Genomic DNA, 20,173 nt, shown 5'->3' on the forward strand with positions numbered 1-20,173 from the left:
ACTATTATATTAATGAATACCAATATTTTAACAGGTTCAATTTGAAGCACGGAAATATTCACAATCACAACTTGCACCAGTAAAGGGACATCTTTTATTGTCCGCGTTAAAGAATCCTTGTCGCACTAATTGTAAACCGAGCAAGCAACTGACTATGAGCGTCTTATAGTATTGTAAACTAGATGTATTGAGAACTACAGCCACGTGGTCCAATACAAGTTGCTGATTTTACCGAGACAGACCCCATTTTATAGCTACTTACTTTCCCTGACAGCACATTATGTGCATGTATTTCCACACAGACATTACAACACGTGTATGGTATCTATGAAAGAATTTTACTATAAGAAGGCAGCTTAAGCGGTATAATTAATGTAACTTCATCGTCTTGAATTAGATTTTCTAGTGTGGTACGTAATGTTTTTTTAACCTATGAAGAACTGTCGCTTTTTGTCGCTAAGTCTTCTTCATATTCTTACCGTATGGTTAGTGGTCAACTTAGTATCAAAGTTGTTCAAGCCGCCCAGAAACCTTTGACGTGGATTAACGGCTGTTATCTTAATTGACAACAACCGGGACCGAATTTTACGTGCCTTCCGAAGCACGAAGACGGTCACCCATCTATGGAATGACCGCGCTAAGGTTTGCTTAATATCGTTTACCGACCGGTGAGCGCAACTAGCTATGGGCGCCGCGATCGCTGAGTATTATACCGGCGAAAAGGCACAATAATAAGGTGGGTTGGTATATGTGTGAACCATACTTGCATACAGATTAAGCCCCAGCAACTTAGCAGCTTCGTATAGAACGTTAACTTAAGACCTTTTTGACTGTATTTTTAAAATCCTGTAGCGGAATAATCACCCTTCATCTACTATCGAGCGCTGCACGTTGAAGTTTCACGATATTTTTTCCGAAAGAGGGAATTGAAAGTGCGCTGATCCTTTTTCGAAAAAAAAATTGGCAACTCGCTAGTGATATAAAATTGCCTTTGTCAATTCCCTCTTAAATTTTGTATAGAATGTATAAGAAAGATGTAATACCTAAGCTTTAAAAGTTTCATCGTTACTGATTATAAAATTTAATTTCATTAATAATCACTTAGTAAGTTAAAGTCTCTTTAGCAATCTTCAGATATCAGATCTTCAGATCGTATGAAATGATTAAGTTATCAACTTCAAATCTCTTGTGTTTGACACAATACTGTCTTTTGCAGTTACAGAAAACGTTTATTATGTTTCATATTTGATGCATCTGCAATTTCCGTAGTATTGAGCAAAAATGACGACTTTTGTGTATACACAAAGAAGAAACATGATTATTGTACCGTTAGTTGTTTTGACGTATGGAAATTGATATAGAAAATAAAGGTTTTCCTTTAAATTCGAACATTTTCATTCGTTTTTCGTAGGATTGTTATTATGTAGTTAGCCTTATTTCCATCTGTTTAACCAACAGTAATCAAATAATTAAAATACGAAGTAGTCTAAGTATGAAAGTCCACTTCAAACTTCCCACCCTAAACATCCACCTCAGGTTGAAAGGTAAAAAGGCGGGAATTGTAGCAAAAATCGAATACCGCGCCAACACTTACAAAAAGTTAGGGAGAATCTGTCCCAGTGACACCTTCATTGGGTTTACAACTTTATATAAATAGACAGAGGTAGTATTAAACTACCCACGTATTTGAGAAAGGATATCCTCACGAAACCGTCTCAGTTTTATGTTCAAGTCATCAGTCGTCGCCCGTCAGCTTGTCGCCTTTACTCCTACGAAATTCGCGCGGAAGCCTGCGCAGATGGGCAAAACTACCCTTCGACGCAGCGTCACCCCCACCCTGAACAACCCCACCACACCTAGCAACAAATCCACATAAATATCGCTCCGGGAACAATTTCTTCAACATTTGAGCGGTAGGCGGGAAGCACTGCGCCCGCAAATACCCGAAAACTTACGAGATCTTGAATTTCAATTCTATTGGTTTTGACAGTGATAGTTACTTAAAATTATTTTAAGTTAAAAAGTAATTTTTCTAGTGTTTATTTAAGGGCGATGGCCCACATATTTTTGCACTTTTTCTCATATTTAAAAAGTTCTTGTCTAAATTAAATTGTCGAGTTTGAATTCGTCTCATCGCCGCCGTTTCGTTATCAAGTAAGTCAATCATTTTATCTTTTAACCTATAATTTGCTTGCGTTTGTTTAAAGAGAGGAATGCGTATGGTTTATTTATTTTATTTTTGATTGGTGTTATTTGTTTAGAATAAATGTGAGGAACTTCTGTTTGGATTGTATTAAATTTTATGTTGCATTTAAGTTGTTTTAAAGTGATTTGCCGGTGTTATAACCTATGCTAAAGTATTATTGTGAATGTCTTTTTTATTGTGGTTTTACTTCAGAACTTTTTGTTCAAGTTCCATTACTATTTTCATACATCAAAGTGTGATTTAAGACGTGCGTATTCGAGACAGCGTTGTCTGCGTCTACCAACATTTTTCCTTGACTTTGACCGACACACAAGTCCTTGAATCCGAGAGGATCTCCGATATTTCCCAAATTGCGTTCGTGTGCGTATTACGTACACTTTATCTTTTATAACTAAGTTGTTATAAACAGAGTTCTCGCGTTTTGTTAGTAAACATTCCATTTATTTTTGAGGAAAAACGTTCCTTTACTATCTGATAACGTTTAACGTTTTAATTTTGTTTTCACTTAATTGATGAACCAAATAGTGCTTTGCGTAATAGCTTTGTTACTTTTCGATTAATTTTAGTTTGTATAAAACTTCTTAGATGCTTTGTATGTTTATTTGACGGCATGTTTTTATAAATGTGGCAGATTAAACATTTTCCTGTAGTTAGTAATTGTTTAGACTAGTTTAAAAAACTCGGGACGAAGAAAAATCTTTAAATGCATTTAAATGAGAAAGTAGTCGATTTCGAATATCGCTGAGCGTTCACCCATCAATAAAATGGTCGTTAGACAGATTGCTTAACACTTTAAACTTCAGAATGTTAATAGCGAATCTGCTAAGTCAGTTTTTAAAGTCATTCATTTACCAATGGGCTTAATACTGTTTGAAATAACTGGGTGATGGGTGACATTTTTAAGTTCTGAATTCTCAAAGCTTCAAATGTTGAGATAGACTGAACTTATCGGTGACCGGCTGCCTTTCAATAGGCTTAAAGTGGCTTAACTTTTGCTTGGCGTTTTACCGATTATTACCTACATACAGTATGCTTTGCGGAAATTTAGAGGTTTTTAAAGGCTAGTCAATTCTCTTATAGAATTTTAATATCAGAATGTTAGTAGAACAACATTTTAATAGGAAATTTAGAAAAAGGAAACGTCTTACAATAAAAAAAAAGAAATTTTCGACTATTAGAAATTAAAGTTAAAAAATGCTGGGAACATAATTGAAAAGCAAATCAATGTAGTATGTCTTCATTTAAAAGGTAGTTCAATGCAAAGTTAAATTGAGTCCGAACCTTGAATTAAACTACTTACAAGTTTTTAAACGTTTCAAGTTCGAAAATGGACGTTTTCGCGTAAACTTGGCAATTTTAATGAGATTATACAATACGATTAAGGTTTTATCACAACATTGTTGGCCATACTATGGCCGCGTATTTTTAACTGCTTAGTCTTGAGTCTATCCGGGTATGAAATTTTTTTCGGTCAGACTTCTGACTTTGGAAAATGTTTAAGCAATTTTCCGATAAGCTGCTACTGATTCTTATCTTGAAATGATGTTGAACTTTGAATGTAATTATAACGAACTTATAGTAGGTATTGTTTTTTTCAATAAAGATATAAAAATGTTGAATTTAATAGTAATGTAGGTTATTTTTATAAATTCTACCTGAAATCGGCAATCGCGCCTTCAATCGCTTGCAAGCAGCAATTTTCTCCAAAATATTAAATTTTAGAGGAAATGCAAAATTTGGTTTCCGGCTTGGATATGGGACGAATTCGGAATATCGTGATGAAAATTTTTCAGTATACAAAAGTTTATCTAACTCGAGATTTTAACCCGTTAATTTTACAAAAATAAGAAACAAATTTACTTCATACTTAACAAAAAAAGACAATTCATGGCACACGCTAAGATAAATCAGCAATAAAAATGTCACAAATTTAAAAGAGAAACTACGAAAGGATACAAATCATACAATGAGAACTTATAACAAAATGTTACGCCTGATGTTCAACTAATAACTAAAAGCAGAAGAAAAAAGAATTAATAAAAAATATAAAATACGATATAACACGGTGTTACAGACGTTAAAGGAAGTAAAATGCAATTTCTTAGGTAATTTCTAAGACGGGACGTAAGAAAACTTACAAAGCTATGGTAAAGAAATATAAAGGAACCTGCCTTAACCTGCATACGATTACGGCGTAAAACTAAAAAACTGTTTTCTCTTTTGATCGTTTGAAGCAAGATAAAAGTAATCCTTTTACTCTTAATCCTAAGTATTCACGGAAATACGTTTTTAACTAACAAGACTTATACACTAAATATACGACGAAAGCCGGTTAGAATCGCGATGAAAATTTTCGGTAATTTACGAAAAAAGTAGTTTGATTTCGCGATTAATTAACTTTTCTGAGTGATACCTATTAAATGATTTCGCGAGAATTTTAAACAATTGTTTGAATAGCTCGATTAAAACATAAGAGACTTAGCCGATTTAAAGAATTTAACATGACACTCATGTCACATATACGTATTTCTGACTATTTACGAAGGAAGCGCGCGCGCATTTCACACGCCTTATTAAATTAAATCGATTCTCCTAAATCAACATCCAGCTATGGAATACTTTTGTATTTTAATAATTTAATAACAAATAATTAAAACAAGTTTTCAACCAAATAATCCTTACAATCTATGAATTCTTATATCAATGCGAAGTAGGAACAATGAGTTGTACTACGGCCTAACCGATCTAATATTAAAATAGGTAACAGTTTATTTGACAAGGCCGCTGTCTTTTCCGCGAATTACACTGTCTTTATTAACGTGTTACTGAATATATTTATAATTAAACGAACGCTAATTTACAATAATTATGTCTTGAAACTAATTCGTGTTAGAAATATATTTTTTTATCATTATTTAATGAAATATTTAATCATATAATTTTACTTTACGACCTGCCATGTTCTAGCGTAACTGAAAAAAAAACATCACGCCTAACCAACTAACAAAAGTGATAAAAGGTTAATATCAATACTAAAAAACTAAAAACTTATTCCGTCTGAATTAATTACTCTGTCTATTAAAACCACATGATAATCTGTTCAGGAGTTCTCAAGATTATTGCGAACAGATCGAAACGGGACTAAGTTTTTTTAAACTATGTTACATTTTTTTATGATCATATAATGGATCTTATTAGTATAATGTCTACGGATGATAGATTGTCTAATCATTTTAATCGAGTGTATCAAAGTTCACTCTATACAAAATTAAATTGATAAAAATAATATCCATTTTCTAAATTATACAATTTATCCTACAAAATTTCAGTTTTTTTTATAAACTGAGTCAGTCAGAACTAAACGCACGTAAAATAAAATATTTTATTCATAGCACAGAATTTGAGGTGCTTTCAAACTAGATTTAAAAACAGCCAAAAATCAACATCAAATATACTAAACGCTAATATTACATAACAGAAATACATCACTTAAAAAAATCTCAACTGCCTAATTTATTAAGGTTCATGAGACGGACGCGTGACAGACAAACAGACAGCGAAGTCTCACTAACATGGTCCCGTTTCTACCCTTTGGGTACGGAACCCTAAAAACGAGAATTATAAACCAATACAAAGTACCTAACTGCCGGCTCACGTATACCGGACCTACCTCACTGAACTCTGAGCAGCTGCGGACTACCTCAACATGGTTACGATTAACAAGAAAACATTATCCCCTTAGTTTGAATAAGAATAATGTATTTAAACCAGACAAAGAAAATAACAGGGAAACGTAATATTATGTAATACAATTGTTTTTGTGCGGGATCTAACTAATTCTCAAGGGATATTACACGAACATAGAACATGACGCAGTTTTCCCATTATAGGAAATCACGGTTGAAACACTAACGTCCTCTGTGTTAGTACGAGGTTAAGTTATTATATTTATGTAACTCGTTGCTTTTGGGATAATCATGGACCAAAATTTTGTTGTAAGAAGTAAAGATTGATATGCCCTTTTGCGTAACTTTGTCAATAGAAAAAAAGACATAAACGAATTTATCTCTTTTAAGTCACTTAAAAATTAACGAAACGTACGAAAACATCAGTATTCTCAAAATTAACAAAGGATTATTTCTAAAACATAATACCTACCTATTTTATCAAGATGAAATTATAAATTATATACGAAACCGCTTTGTTTTCCCGCTAGGAGAGCAAAACTAATAAAATATAGTCACAAACTGAAGCACCTACTTAATAGTAGCATAGGAAATTTACATGAAATTTTCCTCTCTAAAAATATATTTCCAAACATTTATCTCTAATAACACAATGTTTTTTTTAAATAAACAGAAAATGTTTCGTTAAAAACAAACAGCTCTTAATAAAAACGGATTTTCCGAATAAAAATATTCAATATTCGAGCCTCGTTAACAAGTTAATCATTTGATCCGATTAAAACAGATGCATAATGAAAATAAATACAGAACACGTTTGCAACAATATTAAAAAATGTATAAATCGAGGCTCGACTCGGATTTTATCCTATCGATCCCATTCCCGTTAGGAATTTGGGTCCCATCGATCCCAAACAAATCTATCCTGATGATTACAAACATTAAAAGAATAATTATCCAATTTGGTGTCGTTGTTCTTAAATTATGCGCGTACATATCTATTATACAATTCCATGATTCAATTTTATTTATCTAGTTGTCATAAAGTCGTATGTGAACTGGCGCAATATCTTCTCAAAGGGACTTAGGGCTACGAACTGGTCAAAGGAAACTTCATATCGTATATTAAAACACATATTTTTATTTTTGAAAATAAGACTTGCAATCTTGATTCCATATTGAATTTGCAACCAGCTTCACGTGTAAGTCGAATGACTTTATGCTCGATAGGTTTTTATGAAAATTTTCATTTCCTCCTTCCTCCTTTTTAGTATACAAGCTGGATATGAAACGTACACTTGTTAGATATTTATTATAAGTTTTATTCCTTTGAAGTAAATCTTCATGTGTTTACTCACATTTACTTATTCTTTAGAAATACTAAGCTACTGGTTAATATTTTTTATAGATAAGCAACCGAGGTTATCTCCTTTTTTTTTGAGTTTCATTTAGGAGACGCACTGTTAGGTTGTCGTAGGTTATGTATGGGTAGTATTAGCTGGAACCCGGCTTCTTATACACACTGTCTTGAACTTTGAATACAGAACACGTTACATGATTGGAAAATTGAATAATTAGACTCAGCACAAAAATTAAAAAAACCCTTTCTGTCACTAATATATTTGAAATCTTTTCGGCAGTTTAGATAGCTTTATGATAAGCGAAAATATACAGACAGACAGCGAACATTCACCCTTTTAATACATGACACATAAATAGGAAATATAACAAGAAACCAAATAGAAATTCTTGTTTTAAGATAACTTTCAATTTAAGACTTTTACCATTTGCAGTTGGACTAACCAGTTCTAATCCAACATCTTAGGTTTTACATCCGTTAAACGGGACTAGTTAATTACAAGACTTGCTTAAATCACTATATTGGTTTATAAAAGTAGCAGATACAAGTGATCACTATGGTGATAGTCATTTCTCAAACTTATAAAAAATAATGGGTAAACGCTGGCAATAAATGTGCCCAAAATGGCATCTCTTGTCGGATTGTCAGATTTCAAAAAACTAGTGTGTATTAATAATACACATTGTTCTAATAAGAAAGAGAGATTATTTTGTAAAAAAATGTGGGACATAAGGTGTTACAAATAGTAGGATTTTTACGCTAATAGTGAGGTACGCAGATATCTACTTCGCTTACTTTATCAAAAACTTAACATCTTTCTTGTACGTACACCAGTCATATTATTATTCTAAAATTACATTCCAATTTTCATTGTACATTTTATTTGTCACTTAAATTGCATTTCTAAGTACCCGTACATCCTGTTCCTTAATCCTAATTGGCAATCATATTGGCATTGTAAATGGATAACACTATTCCTTTCCTATTGTGTAAAATTTCTATGAAGGATGCTCCCCATTGCCTGGGATCTAACGCAACTGGGAAAATATAACAAAACGCTACAATGCAATAGTTTTCTTCAAATTTAAACTCCTTAGCTCCCGTTATACTTTAAAGATCAATATACTCGTAATTTGCGGCATAGAATTATTTTACATTCTTACTCATAAGTACCGAGACTCCTTATTGACGATGTAATCGGGTCAAAAATGTTGTTAGTTAAAGTCTACTTATGGAGCATTGCAAAAATTTGCATTGCACTCGAGAATATTCCAGTTATACTTATAATATATATCAACAGAATTTGAGAGTAGGTTAATATAGAATCTAAATTAAATACTGTGGCTATAATAGTTCTCATTCTACTTAATTCGCATCATTTTAGAACGCCGCGGCAGTGGTTTCATAAGTTTAAATTGAACATTCACAATTCAAATTCATGGTATATGATGCATGAAATTAATTACGCGAGTGAAAACTACACCTAGCGTTTCGGGAAACATGCTGTAATGTACGAAAACTAAAGTAAAACTCCCAAACTTATATTGAATCGCTGTTTCGATGAATTGAGCGGTAACTACGGAGTTTGAGAATTGTTGTGGAGCAAAGCAATGCTTTAATCTAATGTAATGCTGAGTGCACAGGAGTTCTAGGTTTAATTGGAACTCCGCCGTGAAAATCTCTTGCAATATGTGCGTGGAAATTCATGGCACAATTATTCAGGTCTTCGGTTGATACCTTTGTTGCTCTGATGTATTGCTCTCAGGTGTCGCCTGATTTACCTCAAAGGGTTATATTGTTCGGGTACGATCTGATAGGCGTTTCTTAAACAATGTCGTTAACAAACGATCGAGCGATACTACTGAGGATTAAGTGATTGGTTGCAGGAATTAGATCCGATACTGGATGCAATCCGAACTAAGTTTTGATTGCGTTCTGAATTTGATCCATTTGTATCTTGAGCTCCGTGATAGTTTCATAATGTTATGATTTTATTAGCAAAGGGCCCTTTCACGGAGATAAGACATTAGTTCTAAACAGTAACATTTTATAAGGAACAATAAAAAATTTGATCGTTTTAAAACAGTTTTATTCAAATCAAAAGTAACAAAGTAACTACGTCGTTAGCTTAACTAACTAACAATCGACCGGAATGACACAATAACGTAATAATAATGATAAATCAAATACCTTGTTCTCAGCCAATTAGCGTTGATGTATTAATATTTGAGTGATGTACGGCTAGGTTATTCGGTGTCCACTTGCAACCGATCGATGTTCAGTTATGATCACAAAGATGGTTTGATGGTTGCTTAGAAGCCGACTCAATTCACAATATATTTTTTCGTATATCTCTGTTGCTCAGAGCTGAGTGGTCTAAGCACACGCCTTCCACGCAAGTGGCCCGGGGTTTAAACCCAAGCTAATAAAAGCCAATATCTTTTATAATTAAAAATAATTTCTACTTGTTCTAACAGTGAAGGAAAGCATCGAAATGAAATGCATACTTGACAGTTCTTTAAAAAGCTTTTGAGGGATGTTAATTCCCCAACTGGGTTATAGGCGGAATTTAAAAAAAAAATAGGTTTACCATCGAATTTACTAACTAAAAAGTATACGCTGTCATTCAGTCAATCTTGAATTATGAATAAGTACCTTGATATAATAGTTGAAGTTTAAGATTATTTTGAAGAGGCAAATCAAACATTTAGTTTTTGTTCTGTTTAAGGTGGTATAGAAAATATGTTGTTTAGACATTTGTGCTCCTGACTGCACAGTATGTAGTCTGTTTTATAAGCCTTTGATGCGACGTTGGTGTTTCATCCTTGTTAGCAGGGATTAAATGATACAGACTAAATGATACGGACTAAAAGAATTATGCGCATACGGTTATTAGTGTCAATTAACGTGGAATAAATAGCCGCCATGTTGGTTTCATTTGTTATAATTAATTGAAAATAATTGAGTTTATGTTTAATACGTCAACGTTTGTAAGACTGACGGTTTTATTAAAAAATAATATGTTAGAAAAGGAAAGCCTTTGTCTGTTCTGTAACTATGAATAAACAGATATAGGAATAGTCTTCTTATCGAGTATTTGACATGCCGTCAGATGTTAAGACTTAGTTTTCGGGCCATTTACATGCTAGGCGTTAATCAAGTTACAATTTTTTTTTTACTTTAGAACAAAATTTTGACGGTACCTTCATAAATAGATAGGCCAGATTTTCAAACCAAGTGACTTGACGTAAATTATAAAACAATGAACCTTACGATTTACATAGTATTAAATGAACTTTCTGTAGATAGATATAAAATCTTACAGTTTGTTATCGGCGTTTCGATATCCCATTTCTATGCATCTCTTGGTATTGAAGCTATTCACTATAGACTACAAAATTAAAGGTCAATAATCCAATTATTGGTTTATCTAGTACAAACCGCATGGACTGGAAGCATTGGTATTACACAAATAGAACTATTGTCGTTAGATAGTTAAACAAAGAATGTCAAAATAAGTCATGAAAATTTTTTTTTCTTAATAATTTTCCTGACAATCGATTGTCTCATTTGTTAGATACGAAATCAAAACAAGTATTCGATCAAGCGTTGTCAAACACATAGTTAATTAACTGACGTAAGCCGTGATTTAATTTATTTAGACTATTATTTGGGCTAATCGTTTCCGACAAACGGCGTACATCTGGCAGTTTGCTTACTAACGTCAAACTGCCGTAAAACTGGACAATAAACTGTACAGACTTAATCACGGCTATCTTTAAAAACCAAACAAACTGACAGAATAAAAACTCTTATGTATCGAAGCGTTAGTTAACCATAGTGCAGTTGTGTAACGTTTTTTAAAACAATTATATTCTAATTTCAATTGTAATTTGGAACGCATTCGCTAACGTGTTACTTGACGTTTAAATTTAGAACTCGTTGGTGCGGTATTTTCGGAAGTATTTAATCTATGTAATTGTTAATTTACTATGCGTGTGTGCAATTCAATTATGTTCTCGGCAGGCGTTTGCGTCGCGTTCGAATGCAAAGTTGCAAGTGAATATTTTTAAAGGATTTTACCCGATTTGTACCCGACGTGAAGAAAATTAGGTACTTTTAGATTTTCATTGCGTTTGAAACCCGTTTGTACTATAAATATATAGTGATGGATAGTTTTAAAAATTAAACAGCGATTTTTTTCTTCTGCGAGTTGCCCGGCTTTGCGTATGTAGTAGTGGCTGTGCGTTTGTATCGTATAATAATAGTCTGGTTTGTTTACAGCTTTTATTCACGTTTTGCTATATTGGATTAACGTTCGCTGATACATGTAGGAGTGAGTATTGTCTGTGACTTGTTGTTGTGGTACAGCATGGTGTATTGTCCTTCCCGCTTCTGTATTTTCAAACTAAAAGTGTCTTTCCACAGCCGTCCTTTGTCTCACACTTTAAACTGCTTCTACTTTCGGGAAATAACTCAAAAATCTACTTATATTGTTAAATAATATATTTATTATCTGTAAAAAAACGCCTCTTAATAAAAAAAAATTCACGGGCGTATTTTTTTTTTCATTCACTCTTTGGTACATTTTATCAGCCAGTATCACGGTTTGTGTGTGAGTCTCGATCAATCTCGGTGATTGAAACGGGAGACATTGAAACTGGATAAAACTAACGTTTTAAATATCGATGGTTTAACACTTTTATTCTTCTGTTACTTCGATATCATCTAAAACACACTTCAATCATAAAAAGAGGTGTAAGACTGACATATAGGTCAGCTGTAAATGCGACCTGAATAAAGTTTTTATATCGATAAACTGACCTGAAATAAGAAGCTTATTCGCAACTAGGCCTTCTACGTGTTTTATTTATACTTGAAATATGAAAGCACTTTGAAACAAGTTTTTGATACCATTTGATTAGTGATTTTTTTATTAGATAAATTTTAACAAAATCATATTTCATCTTAGTGATACGGTGTTTAGAAAAGTGTTTTTATTAACTTAATAGTAGATGGTAATGGGTAATTTAATAGCTAAGCAACCGTTGTTTGCGATCAAGCTGTATTAATAATAATCGCAATCGTAAGGGTTTTGTTACTTCAATCAAAAGACAAAACACTTTAACTATTCAGAGCTTACGCGTCGTTTAATAATGATGTAGCGTTATCAATATATTTAAAAATATGATAGCTTTGTGAAATTAGGCATTGAAGTATTTTTTTCAAATGCATTTGTTTCAATAAATAATAAAATGAGCTTTGCATTTGCGCACGCGTTGAAATCTTTAACTCTGAGAAGTAGTTATGGCTCATTTAATGTTAGTCAAAGTTATTACACTTATTTATTCATTTAATTATTATAAGTTAGGATTCAAGAATCAATGTTTGCTACACTAATGGGTTGACTGACTGACTAGTAGTAAAGATGTTGTAACAAATTATGTTGTATGAACTTTCGAATTCGTTCATCTCTAATGTACCATATTGTCCTTTAGGGCGGTTCCGCGATGCTTTCGACGGGGCCGTCGTACCTCACCATGGGGAACGTCACTAGGATGTATTCCCCGGTGACCCTCAGCGCTGAGTGGCCGACCTTGGGCCGGCTGCTCTTCATGGTAATATGCTCATGTCTCGGCACCACCATCAACGGATTCTTCGTGGCCGCCTTCTTCGTGGAGCGGCCATTGAAGCGAGTCGGTAAGTTCATGGTTAGATTTGCTATTCGCGATGGTCTTTTCTCGGCGAATATCTTATTTCAAGGTGTACCGCTCAAGGGTTCGGTGTTTCAAGTGTGTGTGTTGTCTCGCAGGGAACGTGTTCCTGGCATGCGTTGGATTATCGGACCTGATTGTAACGACTGCCGTAATGCCTATATCAGCTGTAGTTCTACTCTCCGGCGAGTGGGACACGCTACCTGTCTGCCACATTCTCCAGTTCCTCATGCAAGCCTCAACATACTCCTACAGTATGTTTTTCGGGGTAAGTTTATTGTTAGAAATATGTTATTATTTCCATTATTCAAGGGTTTGTAAGGACATACTAACGATGGCTAGAAAAGACAGAGAAAGATTTCTAGCTGGAGCACATAAAATGTAATTCGGTCGGCTAAAATATTTAAATTTACTGAATACATCGAGGAACCGTCCAGAAGTAATATTGTTTCACACTGCACCAATCTCCATCAAATCTTTTCTCTCCAAACCCTTTTGTTTATCTGTCAATTTCACGTTAACTTATTATTTATCATCTAAAAATTCCTTTTTTGTTTATTGGATGATAAACTGCAAGTTGTTAGCTTTTATTGTTACACTTATTGCACAGTATATTAGAATGTTTAAATAGAAAATTCAAAAAGTCCCATACTAAAATTGGCAGATAAATAGGAATCTTTAGTTAATAAAAGCAGCGGTAGAAGAGATTACATAGGAAATTAATTTGCAGCTTGTTGGACTCGAGACCTACTACAGACTTTGCAAGACATCCGGCGAATATGAGGCGTTCATGAACATGAGGATTGGCTTAATGTCTATTATGGTGTTTATCATCGGTTTCACGACTGCTGGCTTCGGGGTGTACATGCACTTAGATTATGACTATTGCCAGCGTCTACACGTAGGTGACTTTAACTTCCGATGCGCTACCTCTGTTATACTCCACGGCATTCCTTTCCTACTCGCTGTTTACGGCTTGTTCTGCGGTCTCCTCCGCGTTCGTCGTCGCGCTCGCGAGCATGTTCAATACAAGCGCTCCCAGCAGTTCGAACGGGATAATTCAACTACTCATCTGAATTTAATCGCTTATCTTTTCTACGTGATTGCTTGGATTCCTTACTTGGTGGTGGTTAACGAGTTCCCAACCACAAGTGACAACAAATACTATCAAAGCGCCTGGATTGCAGTTTGCCGCTCAGTGTTGACTAGTTTTCTGTATAGTTCCCTAAATAGGAACTTTAGGCACGCGTTTGCTCATTTGTTCTACTATTGCTGCTGCAAGAGCACGCTCGGTGGCTCCTTCAACAGCCGCCACAGGCGGGCTCTGGAGTACAAGCCGGCGACCGGGGACGTTCGGGTCCACATCATGCATCAGGCCGTTAACATGTCCACCCCCCAGCGAGCTGCTTCTTCGTCGCGCGAGACGCAAGAATTATGATTACCTATCGGCTTTGAAACGGTGTACGTAATGGAAGCGTTCGAATTCGACGATTTTGACTTCTAAACGGATGCACGATACACTTTAGGTTAATATGAGAGTGACGATCTGCGATAATGAGAACTTTCTAGTCAAGATTTTTGAGATCTTTTACATGATCAAGAGAAAATCTTTTATTTATTTTAAATTAGGAAACCTTTAATAAAACCTAATTGGCTTGAAACCAAAAAGAAATTAAATCTTCCATTTACATGGATATAATTATATTAGCGGATGTTATTGGATAACAAAATTATTATGAAGAGTCATCTTTTTAAATGACTCTCAAAATTATATTAGTTATGTTAAATATAAATCGGATAGTAGGGGTTCTGAACTAGAGCCAAGGAATTGAAAAGATCGCAGGTTTAACGTGCTTACTAATATTTTACTAGATGTTGTGCGTTATGCTTATAAGTGTCATTAGATCAATGTGACTTATTCGTACGTAGGCTCATATAGCAGCGCCACGACTTACTGCTTATGTATAATAGCCCCAACTAAAGACTATTTACGTATTTTCGACAAATTTTCTCTTTGTGGATTATATACATTTAAGTACCAATTTATTTGTAGTCAATATTTTGGATGTTTCTCACATCCGGAGTATTTTTCAAACCTTAATAACAATCTTATCATTTCTAGTATATCCAATACAACCTACATTTCGGAAACCTATTTATCAAAAATTAGCTCAAATATCATGTAAAATCAAGAGCTGATAATTGAACCCTTGTTCAGTTTCACAGTTAACTGTGCCTATATTTTTCTATAATATTATTTTGATATGATCCTTAAATTTAAAAAATTCGAATTTATATCACATTTTGTACTTAAAGTCTTGATATATAATATATATTTCCTCTTATAGGACCTTTACTTATATATTTCTACATAATTGAGCAAACTGTAGTTATTATGTACTCGTTATAATAATATGTAGTCGGTAACCTCTAATATATACAACACCTACTCTGAGCGAATCGCGGGAGGCAATGAGAGGTTCATGACTAGGAGAATAATAAAAATAAAAAAACACAAAAAAAAACAAAAAATTAAAAATAAAATAAAAAAATATATGTGCAATAGAATTAGAATACTCGTCTGTTAAAATTACGTATTAATGTTGTAATTTCTCAATTTTTAGGGTGTAAATTCGCACCCGGTTGTATTTAACCGATTTTAGAGAATATTAGTCTGAATGTTTACTGTATACTAACTTTTATATCTCTTTATCCTGCATAGTCTCCTGTCATGTTCCCCTGACTGTCGCCTTTGGGGTACGGATCGATTTAAGTATTTATTTTCAAATCACGCACACACTTTGCATTTTTATGTGTCCACACATTCATAGAAATATTTACTGCGCGACGATCCTTTGATTAGAATTCGTAGTTGTTATGTTATCGTAACGCACAAACTCGCATGTGTCCAGCACCCACCGGTACACACATCATCATTTATATATTATTTCCATGAACATTATACCTATCGCATTTCACTACATCTCCGTCCTTGGCAAACGTTTAGTTCCACGCGTATTTTTAATATTATAGTGAAAGACAGAAAAGTGAGTCTTATTAAGGAAAGAAAGTGCGCTTATAAGAGATGATTCTGGTGTAGGAAGCGAGCTTAACTCGCACGTGAATGATAGGCAGAGTAAGTATACGAAGTAGCGCATCGGTGACGTCACAACGACAGCGCTTAACCTGAGCTGTCCGTCACTGTATCTTTAATCTATAAAATATCAACTCTAGATTAATAATGACTAATTAAATTGTAACTATTTAACCTTATACTATTATAAAAAGTAGAATTGTTTTTCTAAAAGTTGTTTAACTTATAAGATTGGTGTGTAAAATTATTGGGCGTTTTTATCATACACGTCACGGCGCGGTGTGTTTTTACTGACACGTGCACATAAATCTTGGAATATTTACAGCAAATTGTGAATGTTAATCATACATAATTTATCTTGATAATAACTATACATCGCACCGTGCGTCGGTCTATAATAAAAATTCCCATTGATTTTAAAAGTATCCGAATTTAAAATGCTTTTTAGACATATATCTAATGGAAGACTGTTTTTTGGAGTTATAAGTATACTTTATATACGATTAGTATTTCCATGTAAATCTGGACCAGTAATATATTATTGTAATTCGAGGTAAAGCATTACATTCCATTTTGTAGCATCGTTTATGTTACAATCATAATGTAACACAAGTGATGTTATTGAACGAATTGTAAATAAAAAGTTGTATCGCAGTGTTATGTATACGACTTTTAAGGACGAGGTATTACTATGTACGGAACGGAATTTTTACAACCTATAAGATGCCATTAAAACTTCGACACGCTCTGGCCGATCTTACACGTTGGTCATACAGGATTGTTTTACCGGATAGAAGGGAGTTTCAAGGAAAGGTTCGAGAACTATGAAACAACTAGAGAATATTACCAACCCACTAACCCAAACCATGCAAAAAAGGAATTATGTACTAAAGTTATATTACAGTTGCAATACAGTAGGCAACGTATTGACGACTCAAACCGAACATTTTGCTTGAAACTGTCGACTATCTCGAGCGCTACAAGGAGAGCAAACGAAACAGTAACTTGGAAAAGTGATTTTTAGTTGTAGTAAAATATTGTGGCTTCTTAGACAATGTGTAAAATCCCATGCTTTGCCGTTCCTTGACTGTTTCATATTAAATTTTCAAATGATATTAGATCATGTAATAATAATAATATACTATATTCACTGTAGTGCATCTCTGTTATACTTCAGACTACTTTTAAGAAGATTTGTATCTTCTATGTATCTTTGTACCTTTGGTATTCTATTATTTTCTTCTGTCCAACCATTGAACAGACTCTCACTGGGAGAAACTGTATACTTTCTTCTATACATTCCTTCTTCGGGGCAGACTATTTGCATACTTTATCTTGAACAGAGATGCACTACTTTACGGTAAGACAATAGCTATCTGTTTCATCTAATACATTTACGAATTATTGAATGTGTATTTTAAACTAATCGGTATAATAATAATTAATCAGTGTCTGACATTATAAAGTATTTCTTGTCTAATAACTATAATCACATGTAATACCTAAATATATTAATGTCTACCGTACTTTGTTGTTTAAATTATATTATCATCCTTTTTTGTTTAAACCCCACACTTACAGAACCACACTTTAAACTGTAGGTCAACAACTTAATAGAGAGCCTCGGCGTGCAACATTTATCGAGATTTTATGAGAATATTGACGAATATACCGTAAGTCGATGCTCGGCGGTTTCCCCGAGCACAGGAATACTGGAATACTTCATACTTAAGTCTATGACAAACACTAACAAGGCTCACGAACATTACAACCTCAAGAGTCGCGGTTATAATGTAAGTACTTGCAGCCTTGTGCTGTAACATCGAGATTGATCTTCCTTTTGTGTGCGTAAGTATTAATAATGAGGAACATGTAAGGAAATAATATTTTCAATTAATAAGGGTACTTTTTGACCTTATTAACAAAACTGATGAGTTTAAGTATTGTCTCAAAATAAGTATGATTCCACTTTAAGACGTCAACAGAACTTATTAGATTTTATTCTGTTCTCTAATAGGAATATTTTTGTATTTAGAGGATTTTAGAATACTTTAGAGGCTTTAGGTAGTGTAAAGGTAGGTATTCGATACTGATACCCTATGTCACTGAATTGTCGAGCAAATATAGAGAAGTTTGGTGATGACAATTTAGGTAAATATATTTAGCAAAAGATGATGCAAAAATTTTATGCGACTAAAATAACATTTCTACAGAAAAAAAAGGTAAATTTGAGGCCGTAAACGGAAAGCAACGTGTTTCTTCACTATCGCCGCTCCCCATGTCGCCGTCGCAACCGATGTCGTGTCACTGTCTTCCAGTTTTAATACCAAAACCTGCATAGATATAAAATCATCAAACTCACAATTCATATAACACTATATGCCATGATAAGTGTTGAAGTATAAATAAATAAATAATAAATATTATTGGACAACTCACACACGGTCATTTGATTCCAAACTAAGCAGAGCTTGTACTATGGTAACCAAATAACTGATAAACATACTTATATACTTCTAAATATATACTTATATAGATAAATTGACAACCAGGCTCAGAACAAATACTCGTGCTCATCACACAAAGATTTGTCCCGGGTAGGATTCGAACCCACCACACGCGGCGCTACGGTTGTTGCGGCGAGGTGACCGCTTAAACCACTGCGCCAAACGTGCAGTTAAATGCAGGTTTTCAATTGTTTTCTATTACTGTTTATCGACTGACCCTCTACGCACTCCATCTTTTGCTAATAAAACAAGGGAAGGTTATGAACCGAACAACATATTACTTTTACAAGAAGTTTGGGGTCTGTTCCTAGAACTCGATAGTGTATTGTTACGTCATCGGTTATTACGTCATCATACATAACAGAAGGTGATATTCTAAATCAATTTATTATTAACTTGCTACTCTCATATTCGCACAGGAAGAGTTTCTTACAACGTACATATGGTTCCGTATTACCAAGCTATATTTTAAGCCTAGATTTTTTTGTATGAACCAATATTTCTTATGAGCTCCGTAGTCAATTGGTTTCATAAAACCAGTACCTCTTTGATATACTTATACTTTGAATTCAATTTCTTAATAGGTATAGAACATTATTTTTTGTACTAATGGGTAAAGGCCTACTATGTAAAACAGAAACACTAGCTGACGTCCGTGATTCCGCTCGCATTTAATTATGGAAAAACAGAACTTGATATTTAAAACTTTCACACGGGTAACAGCTTTTCTTGTTGACAGACAGACATACTTTCGCGTTTGCAATTATAGTATAGGTATTAAGTAGTCTTAAGTTGAAAGTATGAGCAGACACCAGAGCCATAGGAGCAAAGTTATACAGGTTATGCACCTAACTCTAAAAAACGATTATGATATCGAAATTCACTTTAGCAGAATCACGAACAGGCGATTGCATACAAATGAATGCATGAATGCAAATCAAAGAGATGACCAGGAAATATAAATAAACATGAGTTAAAAGATTTTTAAGTTATTTCTATAAAATACATTAATATTAATTTGTGCAATTTCTTTATATATTGATTTAGTAAGTATTGTAATACGTAACTGTCGCTAAAAGAGAAATAAAAATGACGAAACGTGCATATTATAATAAAATTAATCTTTCCTCACTTAATCCTGTAAATTCGCATGATTTTGGTAGCGACATGTTGACTGATACTATCTGACGTCTCGATAATTTAATTAACAATTTTTTATTTTAAACGTAAAATATTTTTAACATTGGCATGATAATAACTTATATAATAGCTTAGGACAGAAAGTCCTTTAAGCAGAGACTAAATAGATTAATCGACTTGGTATTACTTCTCACAACTTTTTGCGACAGAGAAGTCTGAGCTGCGAGACTTGAGGTTTTTTACAGGATGTTTTTGATGACATAGTATATACCTATTCGACATAAAAGACATCTACACGGTTCGGGTACGTACTATACACCAGAACCGAGATGTAACGAAGGTCGTCCGGTTTTCATTTTTGCATATTTTATTAGGCACCTAATATAATGATATTGTACCTAATATATAGGTCATAATAGCACAGAGCATCGCACGATCACTGTTCGCTATACGCTCTGTAAGCGTGACC

At 33.8% G+C, this 20,173-nt stretch overlaps 1 protein-coding gene across 1 annotated transcript; it reads left to right on the forward strand.

The window, feature by feature from the left end:
* The first annotated feature begins 1,754 nt into the window (after positions 1-1,754).
* Positions 1,755-17,546, forward strand: LOC142986658 (histamine H2 receptor-like). The gene is made up of 4 exons (XM_076135212.1): positions 1,755-2,154; positions 12,748-12,949; positions 13,062-13,231; positions 13,694-17,546. The coding sequence occupies exons 2-4, from the start codon at positions 12,760-12,762 to the stop codon at positions 14,399-14,401; spliced, it is 1,068 nt and encodes a 355-aa protein (XP_075991327.1). The 5' UTR covers positions 1,755-2,154; positions 12,748-12,759; the 3' UTR covers positions 14,402-17,546.
* The last annotated feature ends 2,627 nt before the right edge of the window (positions 17,547-20,173 follow it).

The sequence above is a fragment of the Anticarsia gemmatalis genome, chromosome Z (assembly GCF_050436995.1).
Source record: "Anticarsia gemmatalis isolate Benzon Research Colony breed Stoneville strain chromosome Z, ilAntGemm2 primary, whole genome shotgun sequence".
Lineage (NCBI taxonomy): Eukaryota > Metazoa > Arthropoda > Insecta > Lepidoptera > Erebidae > Anticarsia > Anticarsia gemmatalis.